The following is a 20,750-nucleotide window of genomic DNA, read 5'->3' on the forward strand; positions in this document are numbered from 1 at the left end:
GCCAGAGCAACAGAGCAACAAAGAAAGAGAGAAAGAGAGAAAGAGAGAAAGAGAGAAAGAGAGAAAGAAAGAAAGAAAGAAAGAAAGAAAGAAAGAAAGAAAGAAAGAAAGAAAGCAAGCCAGCCAGCCAGCCAGCCAGCCAGCCAGCCTTGTGACATTCATATATTTTAAAACATTCTATGAAATGAAATTGCAAATACAGTGAGAATGACTCTTCTATGTATTTTCTTGCTTTTTTTCCCCTTTCTTTTATACTGCCCTTGTATGCCATATGCAGCAATGGCATAGCCTACAGTGCAGAAAATTTGTAAATATTCCTCAAATACTACCAGGTTTAGTGATAGACACTTTCAATTAATATCTTGATGAGCAGGAAAACCATTTAAAGTGATTTGAGCTCGAAAAGTGGTCAACAGCTAGAATAAGGTTCAAACGTATTACACAGTAAAGGAGAAACTAGCTGAAGGCTACTTCTATAAAACTACAAGCCTGGAGGCTGCAGTCACAAAAGACTTCCTTACCTACTAAAACAAACAACAAAAGCAGCAACAAAATTTACGATTCATTTCTGGCTCAAAATTTTCTTTTTCTTTTGAGATGGAGTCTCACTCTGTCGCAAGGCTGGAGTGCAGTGGCGTGATCTTGGCTCACTGCAACCTCTGCCTCCCAGGTTCAAGCGATTCTGCTGCCTCAGCCTCCCAAGTAGCTGGGACCACAGGCACATGCCACCACGCCCAGCTACTTTTTTTTTGTATTTTTAATAGAGACAGGGTTTCACACGTTGTTGACCAGGATGGTCTCGATCTCTTAACCTCATAATCCAATTCTGGCTCAAATATTTCTATTCCGGTTGTTTGTGGCTGCATTGCTGCCCCACTGTGGCTGACTGCCTACATAGCCTCAATTCTTCAACTTTGAATGTACATTCCTCCTTCACTAGATAATCCTGCAATACCCAATATGCTGCCACTCTGATCGGATTCAGCCATGTGATTTGTTTTGGCCAATAAACAGGATGACAGTAAATATGATGTAAACAGAGATATTTTTTAATACCATAAAAAGCACTTGAACAGCTGGACTTGCTCTGTTTTGCTCTCTGCCATCACCAGACCCCAACTATTGCCCTCTGCTTGGCTAGTCTGCTGGTCCTAGCCAGAGGAGAACCTACACATCGGCATCCTTGTCGTCTCAGCTGAGGCCACTTTAGATGAGCCAACAACCATCCAAGCCCAGGTGAATAGGCCCAGCCAAGATAATCAAAAACACCTAATTCACCTGCAGCTGACCAGTCCACAAGTGAGCCCAGCAGCGATCAGCTGAAACCCACAGACTCCTGAGCCCCCAAAATGTTTAGTTTTATGCCGCCACAATTTTGTGTCTTCACATATCATAAAACCAACAGAAAATTGATACACCCATAATATCCAGACTCCCTTTGGAAAGACTTTTTTACTAAGAGGGAATCAAATCTCTGTGAATAATTACCTTCAAGCAAATACAATAAATATGCCATAATTTAATGGAGAATTAACACTTTCTCAATTCCTATCATGATCAATCTTTAATCTTCCATATAAACTGAAAAACAATTTGCATTAAACATCGCAACTCCACAAAATCAACTCTTCTTATTTCAGGTGCTTTATTTTAGGCCCTAGTGGTATTTAATGCATTTTTCCTTCAAGAGTTTTTGTTACCACCTTAAATTCTTTTCAGGCAAAAAAGAGTATAAATAAGCAGACAGGCATATCCTCTCTAATGAGTATTACATTCCTCAAAATTTAAACAACAAATATCCTTTTCTTTTTTTTGATTCTCATTCTCAGTATTTAAAAAATATCCTTTTCTATTAGAGATATTTCTTAGACCAAAATGATAACTTTAAATAGCAAATATTCTATATGTATGTGTATGTTTATGTATTATAGAACTGTTTATGTATCTTAACATACACATATTTCACACTTTGATAATGTACTGTGAAATTAGTTTTTAATGGCAGAATATATATTAATAGTTTAAACAAGTACTAAATCTTATAAGAATATGAAATAATCTCTAAATGTATTAAATTTAATTTTATAACAGAAGTCTATAATCATATTAGGAAATTGTAAAATTCAAGAAGGTCTTGAGACAGTCTTCATAAATGATCATTGTCTACTGAGCTTAGTATGTAATGACAGACATAACTGAATAGTTTTCATTTTGGCTGAATCTGAACTAAATGAGACTGTGAATGGCTCTATGTTTCAGAAATTACACACTGTGAAATATACACTACTTTGAGAGTGGTTTTGCTGTGAAGACGGTCTCACCTGATCATGCATTAGTGCTGCAATGTGTGTTGTTTTCCCTCCAGGTGCTGCACACAAGTCTAGAATCTTCTCTCCAGGTCGAGGATTTAGTACATGAGTTACTAAGGCAGATGGCAAATTCTATAAGGAAAAAAATGTAATTGATTATCAATAATCCTAAAGCATTTCTGAGAACCAGAGAATATAAAGAATCTTTTGGGGGTAATCCACTATAGCATCCTCACGTCTGCCAAGAGGACGGTTTTCATAAATATACTCAGGTTAGGAAATTCACAATTTCCTAGAATATCCTGTGATCTCCCAGGACTTACATACACACCACCTGCACAAAAACATACATGACACACTTTTCACTCAACTCAGGGTTTCTGCCTTATCAGTATTTTCTGGGTACCAGCAAAAATAAATAAATAAATAACCCACATTATTTCCTTTTCTGAATCCCAACGGTTCTCAACATTCTGGAAGCCAGAGACCTCTAAAATTACACGACCACTCTGGATCTTTTTCCCAAAAAACATACAAAATTTTGGTCTCAGTGGTCACTACTCAACATTTTAGTGCAAAAGCATGCCATTTTCATATAGGCATACCATCTGAGAGTACTTCAGTCTCAGCACTGTTCACTTTAATAATTTAAACTCCACTTGGGAACACATAAATATTAAATAACTGGTTTCTTCCAGTTAACCAAGAATATAACTTTGCCATTTTGGCCACCTTGTCATCTAACTCTCATTTAAGACGCCTTGTTTTATGCTGCTAAATCATCCAAAAGGCATGTTTGGGTCCCTGCCTCCACCACATTTCAATAGGAAACGAATTAAAATGCAACAAACAAACAAACAACAACAACAAAAAACCCCCAAACCTGGCTGTTTCTGACTGGCACCTAAAAATATATTATGAGATTATATGACCAAAACATACCTCATCTATAGCAGTAAGTCATATTAAATCATTAATTTGTTATTAGTATTAATTATATAAGGACTACTTACTATAGAATGACAGCCTTGAATAAAACAGATGGAATAGTATCATAAAATAACTCATTTCTAAAATTACTTGGTAAGAAAAAGAGAGTCTAATAAGCATGGAGTTATTTATTTGGTTATTTTGGAGACAGAGTCTCATTATTTTACTTAGGCTGGGCTCAAATTTGGGATCCTCCCAATTGTGCCTCTTAAAGCTTAAAGGTTTCAATTCATTCTTAACAAAAGACTGAACAATACATCCATGAGTACACCCTCAAGAACTGTGAGATGGCCAGGCGTGGTGGCTCATGCCTGTAATCCCAGCACTTTGGGAGGCCAAAGCAGGCAGATCACCTGAGGTCGCGAGTTCGAGACCAGCCTGACCAAGATGGAGAAACCCAGTCTCTACTAAAAATACAAAATTAGCTGGATGTGGTGGCACATGCCTGTAATCCCAGCTATTCAGGAAGCTGAGGCAAGAGAATCACTTGAACCCAAGAGGTGGAGGTTGCAGTGAGTGGAGATCAGGCCATTGCACTCCAGCCTGGGCAACAAGAGCAAAACTCCGTCTAAAAATATATAAATAAATACAAATGACATGTACCCCCTAATATGATAAGGACACTTCATCTCTGTGGTATTCTTCTCAAAAATCCAACAACCCCAGCCTAGATGAATCCAAAATGAGGGACATTCAACGAAATACCTCAGTCTCAAAACTGTCAAGGTCTTAAAAACAAGGCAAGACTGGGCAACTATCACAGGCCAGAAGAGACATCATGATTAAATGCAGTGTGGGATCCTGGATTGGATCCTAAACATAAATAGGACATTATGAGAAAAACTGGTGAAATCTGAATTCACTTGGAGTTTATGGTAATGTGGTATTCACAGCATTTGGAGTTATCGCCCACAACATTCGTAAGATAGTAACACACCAGTGTTGGTTTCTAAGTTTTATCAAATGTACCATGGTAGTATATTACCCTTAAGAGAAACTAGGTGAAGGGTATATAGAAATGACTATCTTTGCAAATCTATAATTCTAAAATTCTATTCTGTAATTCTGAAATTACTCTAAAATAAAAACTTTTCAACCTTATGAGAGAAAGTAGGAAAAAAATCTTTATTAAAAAAAAAAAATCCAGGAATAGACTCTAGGTACCTATAGCCCAAGTTTTCCAAGTGATTTGATACATACAAATGTACTGCAGTCTTGGTGAATGGCGTGATTACATTATAAAATTTATGAGATAACGAGGCTCCCTTTGTTGGCTGAGACCTGTGAAAGGCTTGGGCATCTTCCATATTAGATCTAAGTTAATCAATTTCTAAAACCAAAATGAAAACTGCTAATTATGGCTACCAGGAGCTTCTTAGCTATTAGAGAAGTAAAGCATGGATACTGACAAAAGCAAAAATAATTTTCAATTTGTTATTAAAGTATCAGCAACTATTGCAATGATTTAACACTATTGAAAAGTACTTCATTTAAATGATGCCTCTCACATGATGTACTTTTAGACACTGTCATTTAATCCACTTTATAGTCACTTGAATATTCAAGTAGGTTTGTCTGAAAAGAAAGGCAACTTGTTGAAACATTCCAAATGCGTTTTATATTACCATTATATGTAAATGTGAAACTTGTTCCATCTGTGAGAATCTTTACGTATGTAAAAATTTAAGGATAATAATAAATTTTTAAAATTCCACATTCTTCTTAAACGTACTGTTCTGCACGTTCTTTCAGAATTTTCCTTAGAGAAACGACTATCACCTGGTTCTGGTCTGCACTGAATTAAGCTATTTAGATTTTATGAATAAGACCCAGTTAAGAATCTGGTAGTCCTGAACCAGTTTGAAAAGGAAGATATAACATAAAAAGATCAACTAATACTAACTCAACACTGACCACAGAGTTTTTGGGAAATTGTCAAAGAAGCACTTGAGAAATTTAATGTAATATGTGAACTGTTTAAAGTCCTCACCCCCTGAACTTGGATCTCAGTAAATCTAACTTAGGACCCAAGAACTGCATTTTCAAAAGGCCCTGCAGGTGATTCAGATGCAGATCTTCCATGGGTTACTTCTGGAGCACTGGCATGGGGCCAAAAATACAGGCTTGAAATCAGAAAGACCTGGATTCAAATTTTGACTCTGCAAATTTTTACCTATGCAGCATACAGCAAACCACTCCTCTAATCGCCCAAAAACTACTAATGCCTACCACGCACTTTAATTTTCTAAGCCTCTATTTCCTTCTCTATGAAACTGATGGTTTGTAAGAAGTAAATGAAAAAATATATGTAAAACACTCAGCTCAGTACATGGACCACAATAATAAGCACTCAGTCAGTGTTAGCTGCGATTACCATTAGTATCCCTTATAAGTTTCACTGGCCATCAGGAACTGCCCATCAAAATAGACTACATAAAATAAAACAGCTTTCACTAGAGAAATGACAAAAAGTTAAACTCTGCCCTCAGACACAAAAGTTTTATTCTGGCAGGAAATTCTTATGTCCCTTGCTATTAGGTGACAAAGAATATGGCTCTATGGTAGTCTGGACAGTATGAATCACAAAATGACTCACAATATTTCATAAAGTCATCATTAAACTGATTTTAAGAAGAAAGAATGCTGCTACAGATAGCAAAAAATGTAAAAAGAAAATTTGCACTATACTAGATTTCTTTTTATAAACTCAAAACTAAATAATGACCAGGCACGGTGGCTAATGCCTGTAATCCCAGAACTTTGGAAGGCCAAATCGAGATGACCACTTGAGCCCAGGAATTCAAGACCAGCCTGGACAATATGGCAAAACCCCATTTCTACTAAAAATACAAAAAATTAGCTGGCTGTGGTGGTGCATGCTGTAGTTCCAGCTACCCAGGAGGCTGAGGTGGGAGGATCACCTGAGCCTGGGAGGTTGAGGCTGCAGTGAGCCAGGATCATGCCACTGCACTCCAACCTGGGTGACAGATTAAGATTCTGTCTCAAAAAAAAAAAAAAAAAAAAAACACGACAAAAACAAAAAAACAAAACCCACACACACTTTAAACTATGAGATGAGCAGGTACTGTCAAACCACACAGAAAACTAACATTGCATTAAACATTACTAACTTGAAGGAGTGCAGGTACCACTAGCAATGACTCAGGGCTACGTTGCCAAATGAAAACAAGTGTTTCAAATAAATTATATAATAAACAACCACGAAAAAAACACTGAAACTAAAATTAGCAAACAAAAATCCCCAAAATGATTCATAAACAATTATATGTTAGATTACATATTCTAATGTGTTAGAACATCACCAATGTGCAATTAGATAATAAACATCTGTTTTTCCATTTGTTCACACCAGAAATAATCTCTGAATTCATAAAATGTCTGTTGGCTAAATACTGGGCAAAGGCCAGGTATGGTGGCTCACGCCTACAATTCCAACACTTTGGGAGGCCAAGGCAGGAGGATCACTTGAGGCCAGGAGTTTGAAACCAGTCTGGGCCACAAAGTGAGACCCCATCTCTACAAAAACATCAAACAAATCAGTGGGGCATAGTAGTGCACACCTGTGGTCCCAACTATTTGCGAGGCTAAGGCAGGAAGATTGCTTGAGCCCAGGAGTTCGAGCTTACAGTGAGCTATGACTGTACCACTGTACTCCAGCGTAGAAAACAGAGAGCCTGTCTCAAAATAATAATAATAATAATTACTGGACAGAGAAGGTGGGGCAGCACACAACATTTGGACTTAAGGTTTGAATTCAGATACCACCAGTTACCAGTAGTGTGACATAGGACAAGAGCCCTAACAGATCTGGTCTTCAGTTATCTTCCTCTTATATTGTGAGTTATAACACTACCCATCTAACAGACTATAACAAATCAAATGATTTACTAATGGAACACTACACATGTATATAAAATGCATGCAATATTCAGGGATTAATATTTTGAGATGGAAAGCGGTATATTTAATCAGTTATTAAATCACCTTTGGGCAAAGAAAGATAGAAAAAATAGTTTAAAAATCAACAGAGAAAAACTAAAGAAAGAAGAATGCTTGTAAAGTTTTTTCTTACTGCTTAACCAAAGGTAGATCAGTGTATATAAGCAGACTCCAAAAAAAATCTTAAATTTTAAAAAATCCCAGATTTCAAATAATTCACTGATGTATGTTTCAATGTCACTGAATATTTTACTTTTATACATACTTACTTGTAAAAATAAGTAACGGGGCAGTACATTGTCAAACGAAGGGCTGAGATATACTGGTTCTGTCATTCTTATGCCCATGCCTCTGAAAAATAGGAAATCTAACATTAGTCGTATAAATTCCAGGGTCTATACAAACTATGTTTCCAGAAACATTCTCAAATAGCCTGTCAAACATAAGATGCTCTTCTAAAGAACTCTTTTGGCTGGGTGCGGTGGCTCAAGCCTGTAATCCCAGTACTTTGGAAGGCACAGGCGGGAGGATCACTTGAGGTCAGGAGTTCAAGACCAGCCCGACCAACATGGACAAACCTTGTTTCTACTAAAACTACAAAAAATTAGCCGAGCGTGGTGGTGGGTGCCTGTAGTCCCAGCTACTTGGGAGGCTGAGACAGGAGAATCACTTGAATCTGGGAGGCAAAGGTTGCAGGGAGCCAAGATCGCACCATTGCACTCCAGCCTGGGCGACAAGAGTGAAACTCTGTCTCAAAAAATAAAAAAATAAAAAAAAGAACTCTTTTATTCAACAACAAAATACATAAAGTAGTCCTGTTAATTGTTTTTGAATTTTTACCCGCAGAATAGGAAGCCATCAGAACTTAAAAGGAAAAAGTTACATAAATTTTTCATTTAAGCACAAATGTCTACAGAGACTTGAACAGACTAAAAAGCAAACACTACCTCATTCTTTACTACTTCCTGTCAGCTCTTTATAGAATAATTGCCCAGTACTGACACAATCCCAAGGATAACCTCTTCCACTTTGGCCCATTTTAGGAGTGGCAGTGGAACTGATCAGAACAGGAAGGGCCAGGACTCAGGATGGCCTGGTGGAGAGTGACTCATCAAGACAAACATCACAATCTCAGAGATGTTGTCAGAGGCTACTGAAGCAGAGAAAGAACACCCAAATCCTGTCAGACAAAGCCAAGCCTGGCCTTGTGTGTCAGGCCAAACCAGAGAGAGCAAGCAAAAGGAGAAATTCAAAGAGTGTTCCGGGGATTAGGACAGCACAGAAAAAAGTACAGTCTAAGTATAAAAATCAGGATTTAGGCCGACACAGTGGCTCATGCCTGTAATCCCAGCACTTTGAGAGACTGGCACAAGAGGATCACTTGAGGTCAGAAGTTTGACACCAGCCTGGGCAACATCTCTACACAAAATTTAAAAAATGGCCAAGGCATGGTGGAGTGTACCTGTAGTCCCGGTACTTGGGAGACTGAAGCGGAGGGATCCCTTGAGCCCAGGAGTTGGAGGCTGCAGTTTGTTATGATTCTGCCACTGCACTGCAGCCTGGGCGGCAGAGCACCCAAATAAATACAGTTTTTATAAAATGCTTTTTAAAAATCATGACTTAAACCTGGTTTAAGGGTACAATCAAAGGAGAGACCCATTAGGATGAGCAAAGATAAGTCTTAGAAGCAGTATAGTAGACAAGTTCATAGCTAGCTTATAGAACAGCTTATGAGTTGATCTTGGCAGAGATGCATCTACACTGATGGTGTGTACTCTAATGTTGGCAGGATAAGTTTATGTTGGTCTTTACAGTAAAATAACGTCAGTAGATATCTGTGGACTATTACTGCAGTGTATGATTATAAACTCCCCTTGGTTTTGTTGTTTGTTTATTTATTTTTAGACACAGGGTCTCACTCTCTCACACCCAGGCTGGAGCGCAGTGGCACAATCATAGCTCACTGCAGCCTCTAACTACTGGGTTCAAGTGATCCTCCTACCTTAGCCTCCCCAGTAGCTGGGACTACAGGCACACACCACCACGCCAGGTAAGTGTGTGTGTTTGCGTGCATGTGTGTGGACAAAGTCTCACTATGTTGTGTGTGTGTGTGTGTCTGTGTGTACAGAGTCTTACTATGTTGCCCAGACTGGCATCAAACTCCTAGCCTCAAGCAATCCTCCTGCCACAGCTTCCGGAGCTCATGGGATAATGGGCATGAGCCACTATGCCTGGCTCCCTCAGCTCTAACAGCCTTTAGCATATAATAAATGCTGACTCCTTTTCCTCCTCTTCCCACCCCTTTACCACCTTACTCATTTGTTTACCACTTGAAATCCATGAATGTGCACTTTTAATCAGAGGTTAAAACTCAGTCACTGCTCAAGTCAGGAACAAATTAAACCACTGTATTCACTTCCAAGGCAAATAGTCCCTGCCCCTGAGCAGAAAATATACAAACGAAGCTTCTGAAATGTCACTGACTCACATTTGATAACCAGTCCTGGCTGGGTGTGGCATCTCCTCCCTATAATCCTAGCACTTTGGGAGGCCAAGGTGGGAGGACTGCTTGAGACCAGAAGTTCAAGACCAGACTGGGTAACATAGCAAGACCCCCATATGTATGAAAAAATAAAAATAAAATATCAGCGGATCATGGTGTCATGTGCCTATAGAACTAGCTACTCAGAGGCTGAAGTAGGATTATCACTTGAGCTCAGGAATTCAACGTCACAGTGAGCTTTGATCGCACCACTCCAGACTTAGTGACAGAGCAAGACCCTGTCTCTAAAAGAAAAACCAAAGCAAGTCAGTCCTTTGTTGTGACACCTGGTACTCTTACCTGGATCAACACCCAGAATCTACAGCTATTATTGAATATCTTGAATTCCAGAGTCTGATCACTCCAGAATTTAAATGACTTTCTGACTTGCAGGACTCCAGTCCTCTAAAAAAATACTGAAACTTGAAAATGTTCACACCTGTCATCCTACTCAGTTCCTAACTGCCACTTTAGGTTCTGGTGCTCTTTGACTATCTCCTTCTGAACATGCCTACCAGAACAAGTGAGTGCTATAAATTACTGAACTCAAAATAACATAATAAAGAATAATTTAAGCCAATTATTATTCAGGTATGAGATTGCATGTTTCTTTAAAAAATATTTCTGTAGGCCGGGTGCGGTGGCTCAAGCCTGTAATCCCAGCACTTTGGGAGGCCGAGACGGGCGGATCACGAGGTCAGGAGATCAAGACCAGCCTGGCTAACACGGTGAAACCCCGTCTCTACTAAAAAATACAAAAAACTAGCCGGGCGAGGTGGCGGGCGCCTGTAGTCCCAGCTACCCAGGAGGCTGAGGCAGGAGAATGGCATGAACCCGGGAGGCGGAGCTTGCAGTGAGCCGAGATCCGGCCACTGCACTCCAGCCTGGGCGACAGAGCGAGACTCCGTCTCAAAAAAAAAAAAAAAAAAAAAATTTCTGTAGCCACATATCTCCATATTATAATGCAAAGTATAAGATTGCATATATTAATGCAATCTGTTAGTAAATTAACCTGCCTTCATGAATCTATGAATGATTCAACCCACCTGGAATTCAAGAAAGCAAAAGGCTCAAATTCACTAACTGAAAAACAATTGTACCATTAGTTGTGTTGGTTTAAAAATTTTTAAGGAACATAAATAAGAAACAGGGTGTACATGTAGCATTTCTGTCATAGCAGCCTGCTTCTCACACAGGAAGAGACAAAACTTGCAAAAGTGTAACTGAATACATTGAGTTTAAACATCGATTTTTTTTTTCTTTTTTGACATTCTGAAGTCTCACTGTGTCACCCAGACTGGAGTGCAGTGGTACAGTCTCGGGCTCACTGCAACCTCCTGGGTTCAAGCAATTCTCCTGCCTCAGCCTCCTGAGTAGCTGAGATTACAGGCACCTACCACCCCACCTAGCTTATTTTTGTATTTTTAGTAGAGATGGGGGTTTCACTGTGTTGGCCAGGCTGGTCTTGAACTCCTGACCTCAAGTGATCCGCCTACCTTGGCCTCTCAAAGTGCAGGAATTACAGAAGTGAGCCACCGCGCTCGGCCAAAAGTTGGCTGAAAGTTGTTTGCCTCCTAACTTCCAATAACAAAAAATTATTCACAACATTGTTCAGAAAACATTATTCAACACAATAACTGGAACCACATCAAATAACCTAAGAGAATGAAGAGTATACCATTAACAATTAATAATGGAGGCAGTCAAAATATCAATTACCTATTACAGGTCCAAAGATAAACATAGCAGATATATGCATAATCTTTATATTCATGAAGCCTTCTAAGGAGAATAAAATCTTTGTTCTTGGTCATTCGGAAAGTGCTGCTACCTAGATCTAGGGAATCCAACAGTCAACTTCAGAAGAACGAATGAATTTCAACTACAAACCCAAACTGTTACAACATGAACAACTGTTCTACCAATCAGGGATACTGTCCAATTGTAAATAGAGAAATTCACAGTTTTTAGCATGTCTATGTCAGCCATGAACTTTGGAGTAATGGAGCTGTCCACTGAACTCAAAACAGCCTGAAAAAACTAAGTAAAATAAGAGCCTGGACTTTCCACCAATTTATTTAGGGCCACTAGCAATCAGAAATGATTTACAACAGACTGTATTTTAATTTAGTTTGAACAAGCCTAAACATTCATTTTTCACCACAAATATTCATGTGAGTGCTAGGTTTCTGGTAAAATTTATTTTTAATTAAAAAATATGTTTAATTTATATTAAAATCAAACTTTTTCTTGACAAATAAGAATGTTAAAAATGATCTGGATAGGATGAGCGCAGTGCCTCACGCCTGTAATCTCAGCACTTTGGGAGGTCGAGGCGAGCAGATCACGAGGTCAGGAGATCGAGACTATCCTGGCTAACACGGTGAAACCCCGTCTCTAGTACAAACACAAAAAATTAGCCGGGCGTGGTGGCAGGCACCTGTAGTCCCAGCTACTCAGGAGGCTGAGGCAGAAGAATGGTGTGAACCTGGGAGGCAGAGCTTGCAGTGTGCTGAGATCATGCCATTGCACTCCAGCCTAGATGACAGAGCAAGACTCCGTCTCAGAAAAAAAAAAAAAATGATCTAGATCGATCATTGAATTCATTCTTCATCAAAATGAGCATTGTTTTTTAAAGATGAAAATATTTCAAAAACAATAAAATTCAGAAGGACAAGTAAAATGATTTGACAATTAAAATGTAACTGGTTGCCTAATGAGGCTCTTTAATTTGATCAGTTACCCTTTTTGAACAAAAATCATGGATATATGGGTAAAACAATTTTTTTCCAGTTGGATTTATAGCAAAAAAAAACCTCATATAACGCAACTAGATACATTTTACATTATTTGTAATTTTCATTGACCCACAAAAAGGATGCTGATTTCCCCAAAACACCTGATGACATACTTCAGTTCAGGTAATCCATTGAAGATTTCCTTGCGGCTTAGTTCAGAAATCCCATTTCCAAGAAATACTTTTGTTCCATCAAATTCTCTGGCTCCTTTCTTACATTTTCCTTTAATATCAGAGTATACAGAAATAACATCTCCAGCTTTCATAACTAGAGAAGGAAGAAAATCAGATTACATTGAATTATACTTTGGCAGAAGAATCGTGAACATTCTTTGAGCTACACTGGCGATCTCTAGAGGCATCAATAGTGGGCATGAAGCAGTTCAAACTGGCTCATTATCTCAATATAATCTTTAATAGAAAATCTGACGTTTACTTTAAAATATTCCCTAACAATAAAACTCACTGAAGAATCTTTTTCAGTGAAAACAAAGAAATAGAACAGCTTCAAAACATCCTGCCCTCAACTGGAAATCTGTAGCTGATCCAAATTATTTCCCCCACGTCTTAAAAGAGTTCTTATAAATCTTGACATCTCAGCTCAAACCTCGAAGTTCTAAGTTTCCTTCAAAAGGATTCGTCAAATATGTACCCTAAAATCCTTCAAAGAAATCTTCTCATAACCCTGTTTGTATTTCTTTGCTATTTTGCTGTGACAGCACAATTAAGGCAGAGACTTTAATGATAAACATATAAAGCCATTCATATATATATGCACATACACATGCACACATATATATGTGTGTGTATACACTTAGAATACCTTTTACAGTATACAGTGTACAGAGTTGCTTTACATGGCTGATTAAATCCAGTTTTTGTAGGCATTTCAATATTTTCTATAACAACTCCCAGTGGTATTTATGATGGGAAATTATATTCCACTTCCAAAAAACATTTTTAAAGCTAATCTATCATAAATTTATTTGGCCTATTACCTGACAACAGTAGTGAACAGCCTATTAGCTAGAGCTAAGAAAACTGTTAAAATAATGTAGATCAGATGTCAATACACTTTTCCTACAAAGGGCAAATAAATATTTTAGGCTTTATAGCCACATAAGGTCTCTGCGGCATATTCTTCTTTATATATGTATCTTTTCACAGCATTTTAAAAATGAAAAAACCATTCTTAGCTTATGGGCCACACACAAACAGACATAGGCCAGATTTGGCCAGCAGGCAGTAGTTGGCCCAATTCTGATACAGATCAAATCATTCATTTCAAGGACACCATAACTGAGGCCCAGATACTGAATATCTTTTCTACAGATCAAAGCAAATGTTTCTTGATTTCAAGTCCAATAAGGTACCACTGAACCACAGTGACTAGCTTACTAAGCATATGCAATACAGCTATGTCGCCAACTGTGTGAATACATTAAGAATACTAAGTTTCATCCCAATGTTCAGATTCCACGTTCTGGATGTTCTCTCACTAATGATACGACAACTTTCTGAGGTTTCAAGACAATGCAGTCAAGAAAACAAAACAGAAGTTCACTGACGTACTCTCTATTCATCAGTAATGATCCACTAAAACAACCGTCATCAAATATATCCTTATTTGGAAGGAAAAAAAAAACTGTCAGAAAACCTTATATGATGACTAGTTAGTCCTCATCGGATAAAACCCTAAATGCAAAGCTGGAAAAATATCCGACCAAGGTAAATTTGGAATACATCTTAGTGACAAATCAATAAATTTTCCATTTGAAAATGCACATAAATTTTAGAGAACCTTAAAGACAAATCTAAACATGATACTTACACTTTGATGCTGACACAATTCCTGGGGCATAGACATGGGCTCCTCTTAAAACTGCATTGCCACACTGGGCTCCAACAATGGCTTCACACTGCTGCTTTTTAATATTCTTCCTAGAAATGTAAGACACAAGAAGTTTAATAGTAAACATACCTCCAATGCCTACCAATTTTTCCCATGTTCTGTCTGAACGCGAATAGCCTCTTTAGTCTTAATTGTCCTGAATACATACGAAAAAGCTGAAAAAAGAGGCATACATAATGAGGAAACAGGAAAAAAACAGCAACACAGAGATGGGCACTTGAGAGGAAGGAAAAATCAAGAGGTCCATCTGGTGGAAGGCAATACAGTGGCACCAGAAATTGCTTAATCATTTAACAAGCATTACTGTTTCTCATAGCATTAGAAGAAAAATAGACTTTCTCTGTCTTCAAAGACTAAAATAGAAAAATACACAAGGAATTACAAAAACATTTCTAAAGTGGTAAATTGTTGCACAGTAAATTATGAATAATTTCAACAAGACAGGAAAAGAAGATAAGCATTTTTTCCTTCCTTTGCTGCCCCACCTTTTTGAGTCTTTTCCAATTTCTCACATTCTATTCATTTTTTAGACCACTAAAATCTGTATTACTTCTAACACTCAGGGTTCCAAAGATCAGGGACCGAATGTGATCAGCCCTAAATAAAAACCCTTAACACTGAGTCTCTAATAAGCTTCCTTGGATGGCTGTCACAACTCATTGCTAGGGGAATTAAGTGCATCCCGTCTTCTATTCCACAATCGCCAAATCATCAAATCTTACTAATTTTTCAGCTTTATACCTACTCCTTCCTGGTCCCTCCCAAACATTCTCATTGCTCATTCTCTGCCTACTTCTTAGAGGCCCTCCCCGCCAGCTTCCAAAACATGCGACCATCTGTGCTCACCTTGCATTCTATCCCTTGGCAATCTCATGATTTCAGTAATCACTCACAAAACAATCCACAAATTCTAATGTTTAGTCTTTCTAGATTTTTTTTTTTTTTTTGAAGCCAAGTCTTGCTCTGTCACCCAGGCTGGAGTGCAGTGGCACAATACTGGCTTGCTGTAACTTCTGCCATCTGGGTTCAAGCAATTCTCATGCCTCAACCTCCTGAGTAACTGGGATTACAGGTGCCCGCCACCACACCTGGCTAACTTGTATTTTTAGTAGAGACGGGGTTTCACCATGTTGGCCAGGCTGGTCTCGAACTTTTGACCTCAGGTTATCCACCAGCCTCAGCCTCCCAAAGTGCTGGGATTATAAGCATAAGCTACCATGCCCGGCCTAGACTCTTAGTTGATATTTCTAATTACCTATGGACAGCTATATAGAGATGTCTCACAGTTACTTCAAACTCAGCAAGTCCTAAACAATGTTAGTTTTCCCTCATCCATTCTTCCACTCCTTGGCAGGATCCCAAATCTTTTCATCCTGTTTCCAATCTTGAATGAGGCATCATTATCTGCCCAGATAACCAAACTAGATGCCTCAGTGTTACGGTCTGGATGTGTCCCCCAGTATTCATGTGCTGGAAACTTAATCCCTAGTGCAACAGTGTTGGAATGTGAGGCCTACTGGGAACAGTTTAGGTCATGAGGACTCTGCCCTCATGAATGAATTAACGCTATAATAAAAAGGGCTTGCAACAGTGAGTTTGCTCTCTCTTGCCCTTGTGCCCTCTACCATGTACGGATGCAGCAAGAAAGCCCTCACCAGATGCAACTGCCTTGATCTTGGACTTCCCATCCTCCAACACTATAAAAAATAAATGTCTGTTCTTTATAAATTATCCAGTCTCAGGTATTGTTACAGCAGCACAAAATAAACTAAGACACTCAGCATCATCTTAAAGCCCTCCTAAGCCTTGACATTGATTGATTTAGGAATCATGCTATCTTCTAGTTCTGATAGGTCTTGTGGGCCTATCTCCTGATGTTAGACACATATCTCTTTGTGATTACTGAAATAGCTTCCTGCCTTTTACTATTGGTTTCAGGTTTTCTCTATGTCTTTGGTGTTCTGCAGTTTCACTCTGAAGTATGTAGATATGAACCTACTTTTACTTTTGGCTTCAAGCTCACATTTATTAAATTTATCATCAACGATAGAAATTCAAAGTCATTACATTTGTGATTATTGTCTTTCCCCCATTATTCCTATTCTCTATACCTGGGACTCATTAAAAATACAAAGTGCTGGTCAGGTGTAGTGTAGTGGCTCATGCCTGTAATCCCAGCACTTTTGGAGGCAGAGGCTGGTGGATCACCTGAGGTTGGGAGTTCTAGACCAGCCTGACCAACATAGAGAAACCGTTTCTACTAAAAATACAAAATTAGCCAGGCATGGTGGTGCCTGCCTGTAATCCCAGCTACTTGGGAGGCTGAGGCAGGAGAATCACTTGAACTCAGGAGGCGCAGGTTGCAGTGAGCCAAGATGGTGCCACTGCACTCCAGCCTGGGCAACAGGAACAAAACTCCATCTCAAAAAAAAAAAAAAAAGGAAATATAAAGTGCTCTTTTCATGACTCAATTTCACTTTCATATTTTTAATTTCTCTCTGCTGCATTCTAGATAATTTCCTAAGGGTCATCTCCTAATTCAAAAATTCTCTAATCAGTTGGGTCTAATCTACTGTTTAATTCATTGTATGAGTTTTTAATTTTAATGATGATATTTTTATTTCCAGAAATTTGTTTTCAATTCTACCTTTTTATCCTTAGGGTCTTTTATGTTTTATTCTTTCATTTTTAATCATTTTAAGAAAACTGTTTTGTCTACGGCCGTACCACTCTGAAAATGCCCGATCTCATGTGATCTTGGAAGAAAACTATTTTTATAGTCCCTGCCAGAGAGGTCTATTTGTTAAAAGCTCTGAGGGAAATCTAATCCTGCAGCCTATTATATATGCTGATTCTCACCGTGGTTTGATTCCTAGTGTAGCTTTTAACAATGCGAAGTGTTTGGCTTAGATTGAATGAGTGCTGCTCCAGAGTGATGTTACTTCGTTTTTGCCAAGCACCCAGGAATTGGCTTGGGATCAAATAGTTAATTTCCCAGTTTGCAAGTTCCAAGACAATTTAGGTTGCAGCAATTTGCATTCCAGACCTTTATGAGGGAGGGAACTTACGGCTGTGTATTCTCAGTAACACGTTTTTCTCCAACCTATATCCTAAGGCAAGAAAGACCTACTTTTCATTACTGCCTTGTACTGACTACTGGGTATTTCTCATCCTTACTATTAACACTCTGTTGTTTAAAACCAAAGAGCCTAAATTTAGAAGACAGACCACCTCCTTTCCCATACTTCCAACCCCCCAATATTAGCTCACATGCTTGCTGTTCTCTTTTCAATTATTCTGCATTTCTAACCTCTAATATATCAACTACATTTTTAATCACTCAACTACATCATTTTGTGGCCTACTATGTTCTTTTTCACTTAGCACTCCTAGGTGTATGTAGCGAAAACATTTTCATGTTATCTAATTCACCATACATATGACTGAAGCTAAAAGACTCTGAAATACCTTCCCAACTTTTCTCCAGGTTTGCAATTCATCTTTCGAAAAAGTTTCTGAAACTTTTGACTGTAAGTTGATATAAGAAACACGCCTGATAAAAGAACTTATTTCAAGTTCTTACATCATTTGAGAACTTGATATAAGAAGCTACACATACATGTCTGTATGTGTGTGGTATCACTCACATTTCATTAAATATTTTTACTACGTGCAATGCAATATATTATAAAACATCCCATTTATTTTTTAAAATATTCATTGAAAACATTAAATTGATTTCACAAGTTACTAATGGGTCATGATCTCTAAGCAGTTTGGAAGACTACGACCACTATTATATTTCTAAAATACACAAATACACATCTAGTCATTACTAATAAAAATCTTTTTTTTTTTTTTTGAGACAGTTTTGCGCTGTCGCCCAGGCTAGAGTGCAGTGGCGTCATCTCAGCTCACTGCAAACTCTGCCTCCCGGGTTCACACCATTCTCCTGCCTCAGCCTCCTGGGTAGCAGGGATTACAGGCACCCGCCACCACACCTGGCTAATTTTTTGTGTTTTTAGTAGAGAGGGGTTTCACCATGTTAGCCAGGATGGTCTCGACCTCCTGACCTCGTTATCCACCCGCCTCAGCCTCCCAAAGTGCTGGGATTACAGGCATGAGCCACTGCGCCCGAAAATAAAAATTCTGTAGCTTCTAAAGTCTATGAAAAAAAAAATTCCTTAGTAAAAAAAAATTATGCATACTTCATACCTGCCTCTCCCAACTTCTTCAGTTTCATCTTTCACCCATCCCCCAACTCTGAAAACGAACAGCCAAACCTGATCACTTTTATCAGGAGCCACCATATTTTCATGCATTCATGTCTTTCCTCATGCCTTCTCTCTGCCTAGCACAACCTTGTCCACCTTAACAGCCCTTCAGCCTAATTTCTCCTCACCTTCAAGGATTAGATGAAATAATACCTGCTTGCAGAAAATATTTAACAGTTTCTTTGTACTCAGTCCTTCCTATTCTATGCTCCAATGGCATTTAATTTACACTTCCACTGTGGCTATCATAACACTTTGACTTGTACCAAAGTCTCCAGACTTAAGACTACAGAACTATGTCTCATTCATCTTTGTAACACCAACACATCTCACATATAGCACAAATTCAAAAACATGTTTTGTGAAAGTGAAATCTGTGGTGTTAGATTTTATGAAAATAACAGGGAGGGGAAAAGATGAATTCCGGAACAGAGAACTGTGGAGAAAAAGAGTTAACAGAGTAGGCCTGATCTGTTATCTTTGAAAAGCCTGCTTATAAGGCTGGCCCTTGACTGACCTCTGGGAACTGAGATTTCAGGAGGGTTCCTTATTAATTGGTAAGAGTGGCTCACTGTGCCTGAATTACTGAACAAACTATGATTTATGGTAAATACCAGCTTTCCTTCTGAAAATCTGGAATTTGGGTATGTACCAGGCAGTGGGAATCTACATGATGAGCCCTGAATAGGAATCTTGGCAGTGAGTCTATGTGGTCACAACTCATCACTGGAGGATTTCCTGTGGGAGTCCTGTGTGGCTCCACTGGAAGAGCACTCTGGAAGCTTGTGTTTCGTTTTCCCTTTGCTGATTGTGCTTCATATTCTTTCACTGCAACAAATCATAGCCGTAACTACAATTATGTGCTGAATTCCCTAAGTCCTCTTAGAGAATCACAGAACCAAGGAGTGGTTTTGGGGATCCACCGACACCAGGACTGACAACATAAAAACATAGTATGTCACATGCAAGTATCAATATTTAAGTCAGCTTTGCTGAAAGGGAGTTTTCACGAGGAAAATAAAAGAGGAAATGTGAAAGTTGGTGCAGGGCCATAAAACATGCTAAAAGCTTGATTTTTATTGAAATGTTTCCAAATAGAGTGCATCAACAACATTAAAGAAAGATGACGTTCCAATAGTTTAGTAATACAGGTTAGAGAAAACAACTATAAATACACCTAGATTAAGAGAAAAGTATTAGAATAGCTAAAAAATGAAGTTGCTAAGGAATTAAAAACAGATTATGGGAATGTCCTGTTAAGGAATCTAAAAGCATATATTTTTATTAATGTGGTATTTTAACTGCACACATTCACAACCCTACACATACTAACAACCCTACACCAAATGGAAGGTGATGGATGAAACTGAAACAACACATGATATTGCTGCATATGCCAAATACTTCCTTGCAGTGCAGCAGGACTGCCACCTTTACTTACTCAGTAGTTTCTGTGCAACAGCATTTTTTCAATATTCTATTGCAATAACCATATATATATATATATCTTAAAGTGCTTGTTATGGATGGAATGTTTGTGTCCCCAAAATTCACATGCTGAAACCCGAATTCAATGTGATGGTATTTGGAGATGTGTTTGGGGGGTAATTAGTTATGAGGGTAGAATGCTCATAAATGGGATCAGTGCCTTTATAAGAGATCAAACAGCTACCCACTTTCTTTCTGGCATGTGAGAATACAATGAGAAGTCAGCTATCTGCATCCCAGAAGAGGGCCCTCACCAGAACCCAAGCATACTGGCACCTGTCTTGGATTTCCAGCCTCCAGAACCATGAGAAACAATCTAAGACAGTACTGACATGCGTTACATGGCAACTACAAAACATGGAAATCAGCGGGGCACAGTGGATCACACCTGTAATCCCAGCACTTTAGGAGGCCGAGGCAGGCAGATTACCTGAGGTCAGGAGTTCAAGACCAGCCTGGCCAACATGGTCAAACTCTG

General features: G+C 38.6%; 1 protein-coding gene across 5 annotated transcripts in view; it reads right to left on the reverse strand.

Annotated features, from left to right (window-relative positions):
- Positions 1–20,750, reverse strand: part of NSUN6 (NOP2/Sun RNA methyltransferase 6) — a 112,512-nt gene that overhangs the window by 73,278 nt on the left and 18,484 nt on the right. For all 5 annotated transcript variants that reach the window (XM_050804661.1, XM_050804660.1, XM_050804662.1 and 2 more), the window contains 4 exons: positions 14,430–14,539; positions 12,713–12,866; positions 7,529–7,610; positions 2,322–2,441 (listed from right to left, as the gene is read on the reverse strand). In XM_050804661.1, the coding sequence (XP_050660618.1) occupies positions 2,322–2,441; positions 7,529–7,610; positions 12,713–12,866; positions 14,430–14,539 (466 nt within the window). The remainder of the gene's footprint in view (positions 1–2,321; positions 2,442–7,528; positions 7,611–12,712; positions 12,867–14,429; positions 14,540–20,750) is intronic.

The sequence above is a fragment of the Macaca thibetana genome, chromosome 9, assembly GCF_024542745.1.
Source record: "Macaca thibetana thibetana isolate TM-01 chromosome 9, ASM2454274v1, whole genome shotgun sequence".
Classification (NCBI taxonomy): domain Eukaryota; kingdom Metazoa; phylum Chordata; class Mammalia; order Primates; family Cercopithecidae; genus Macaca; species Macaca thibetana.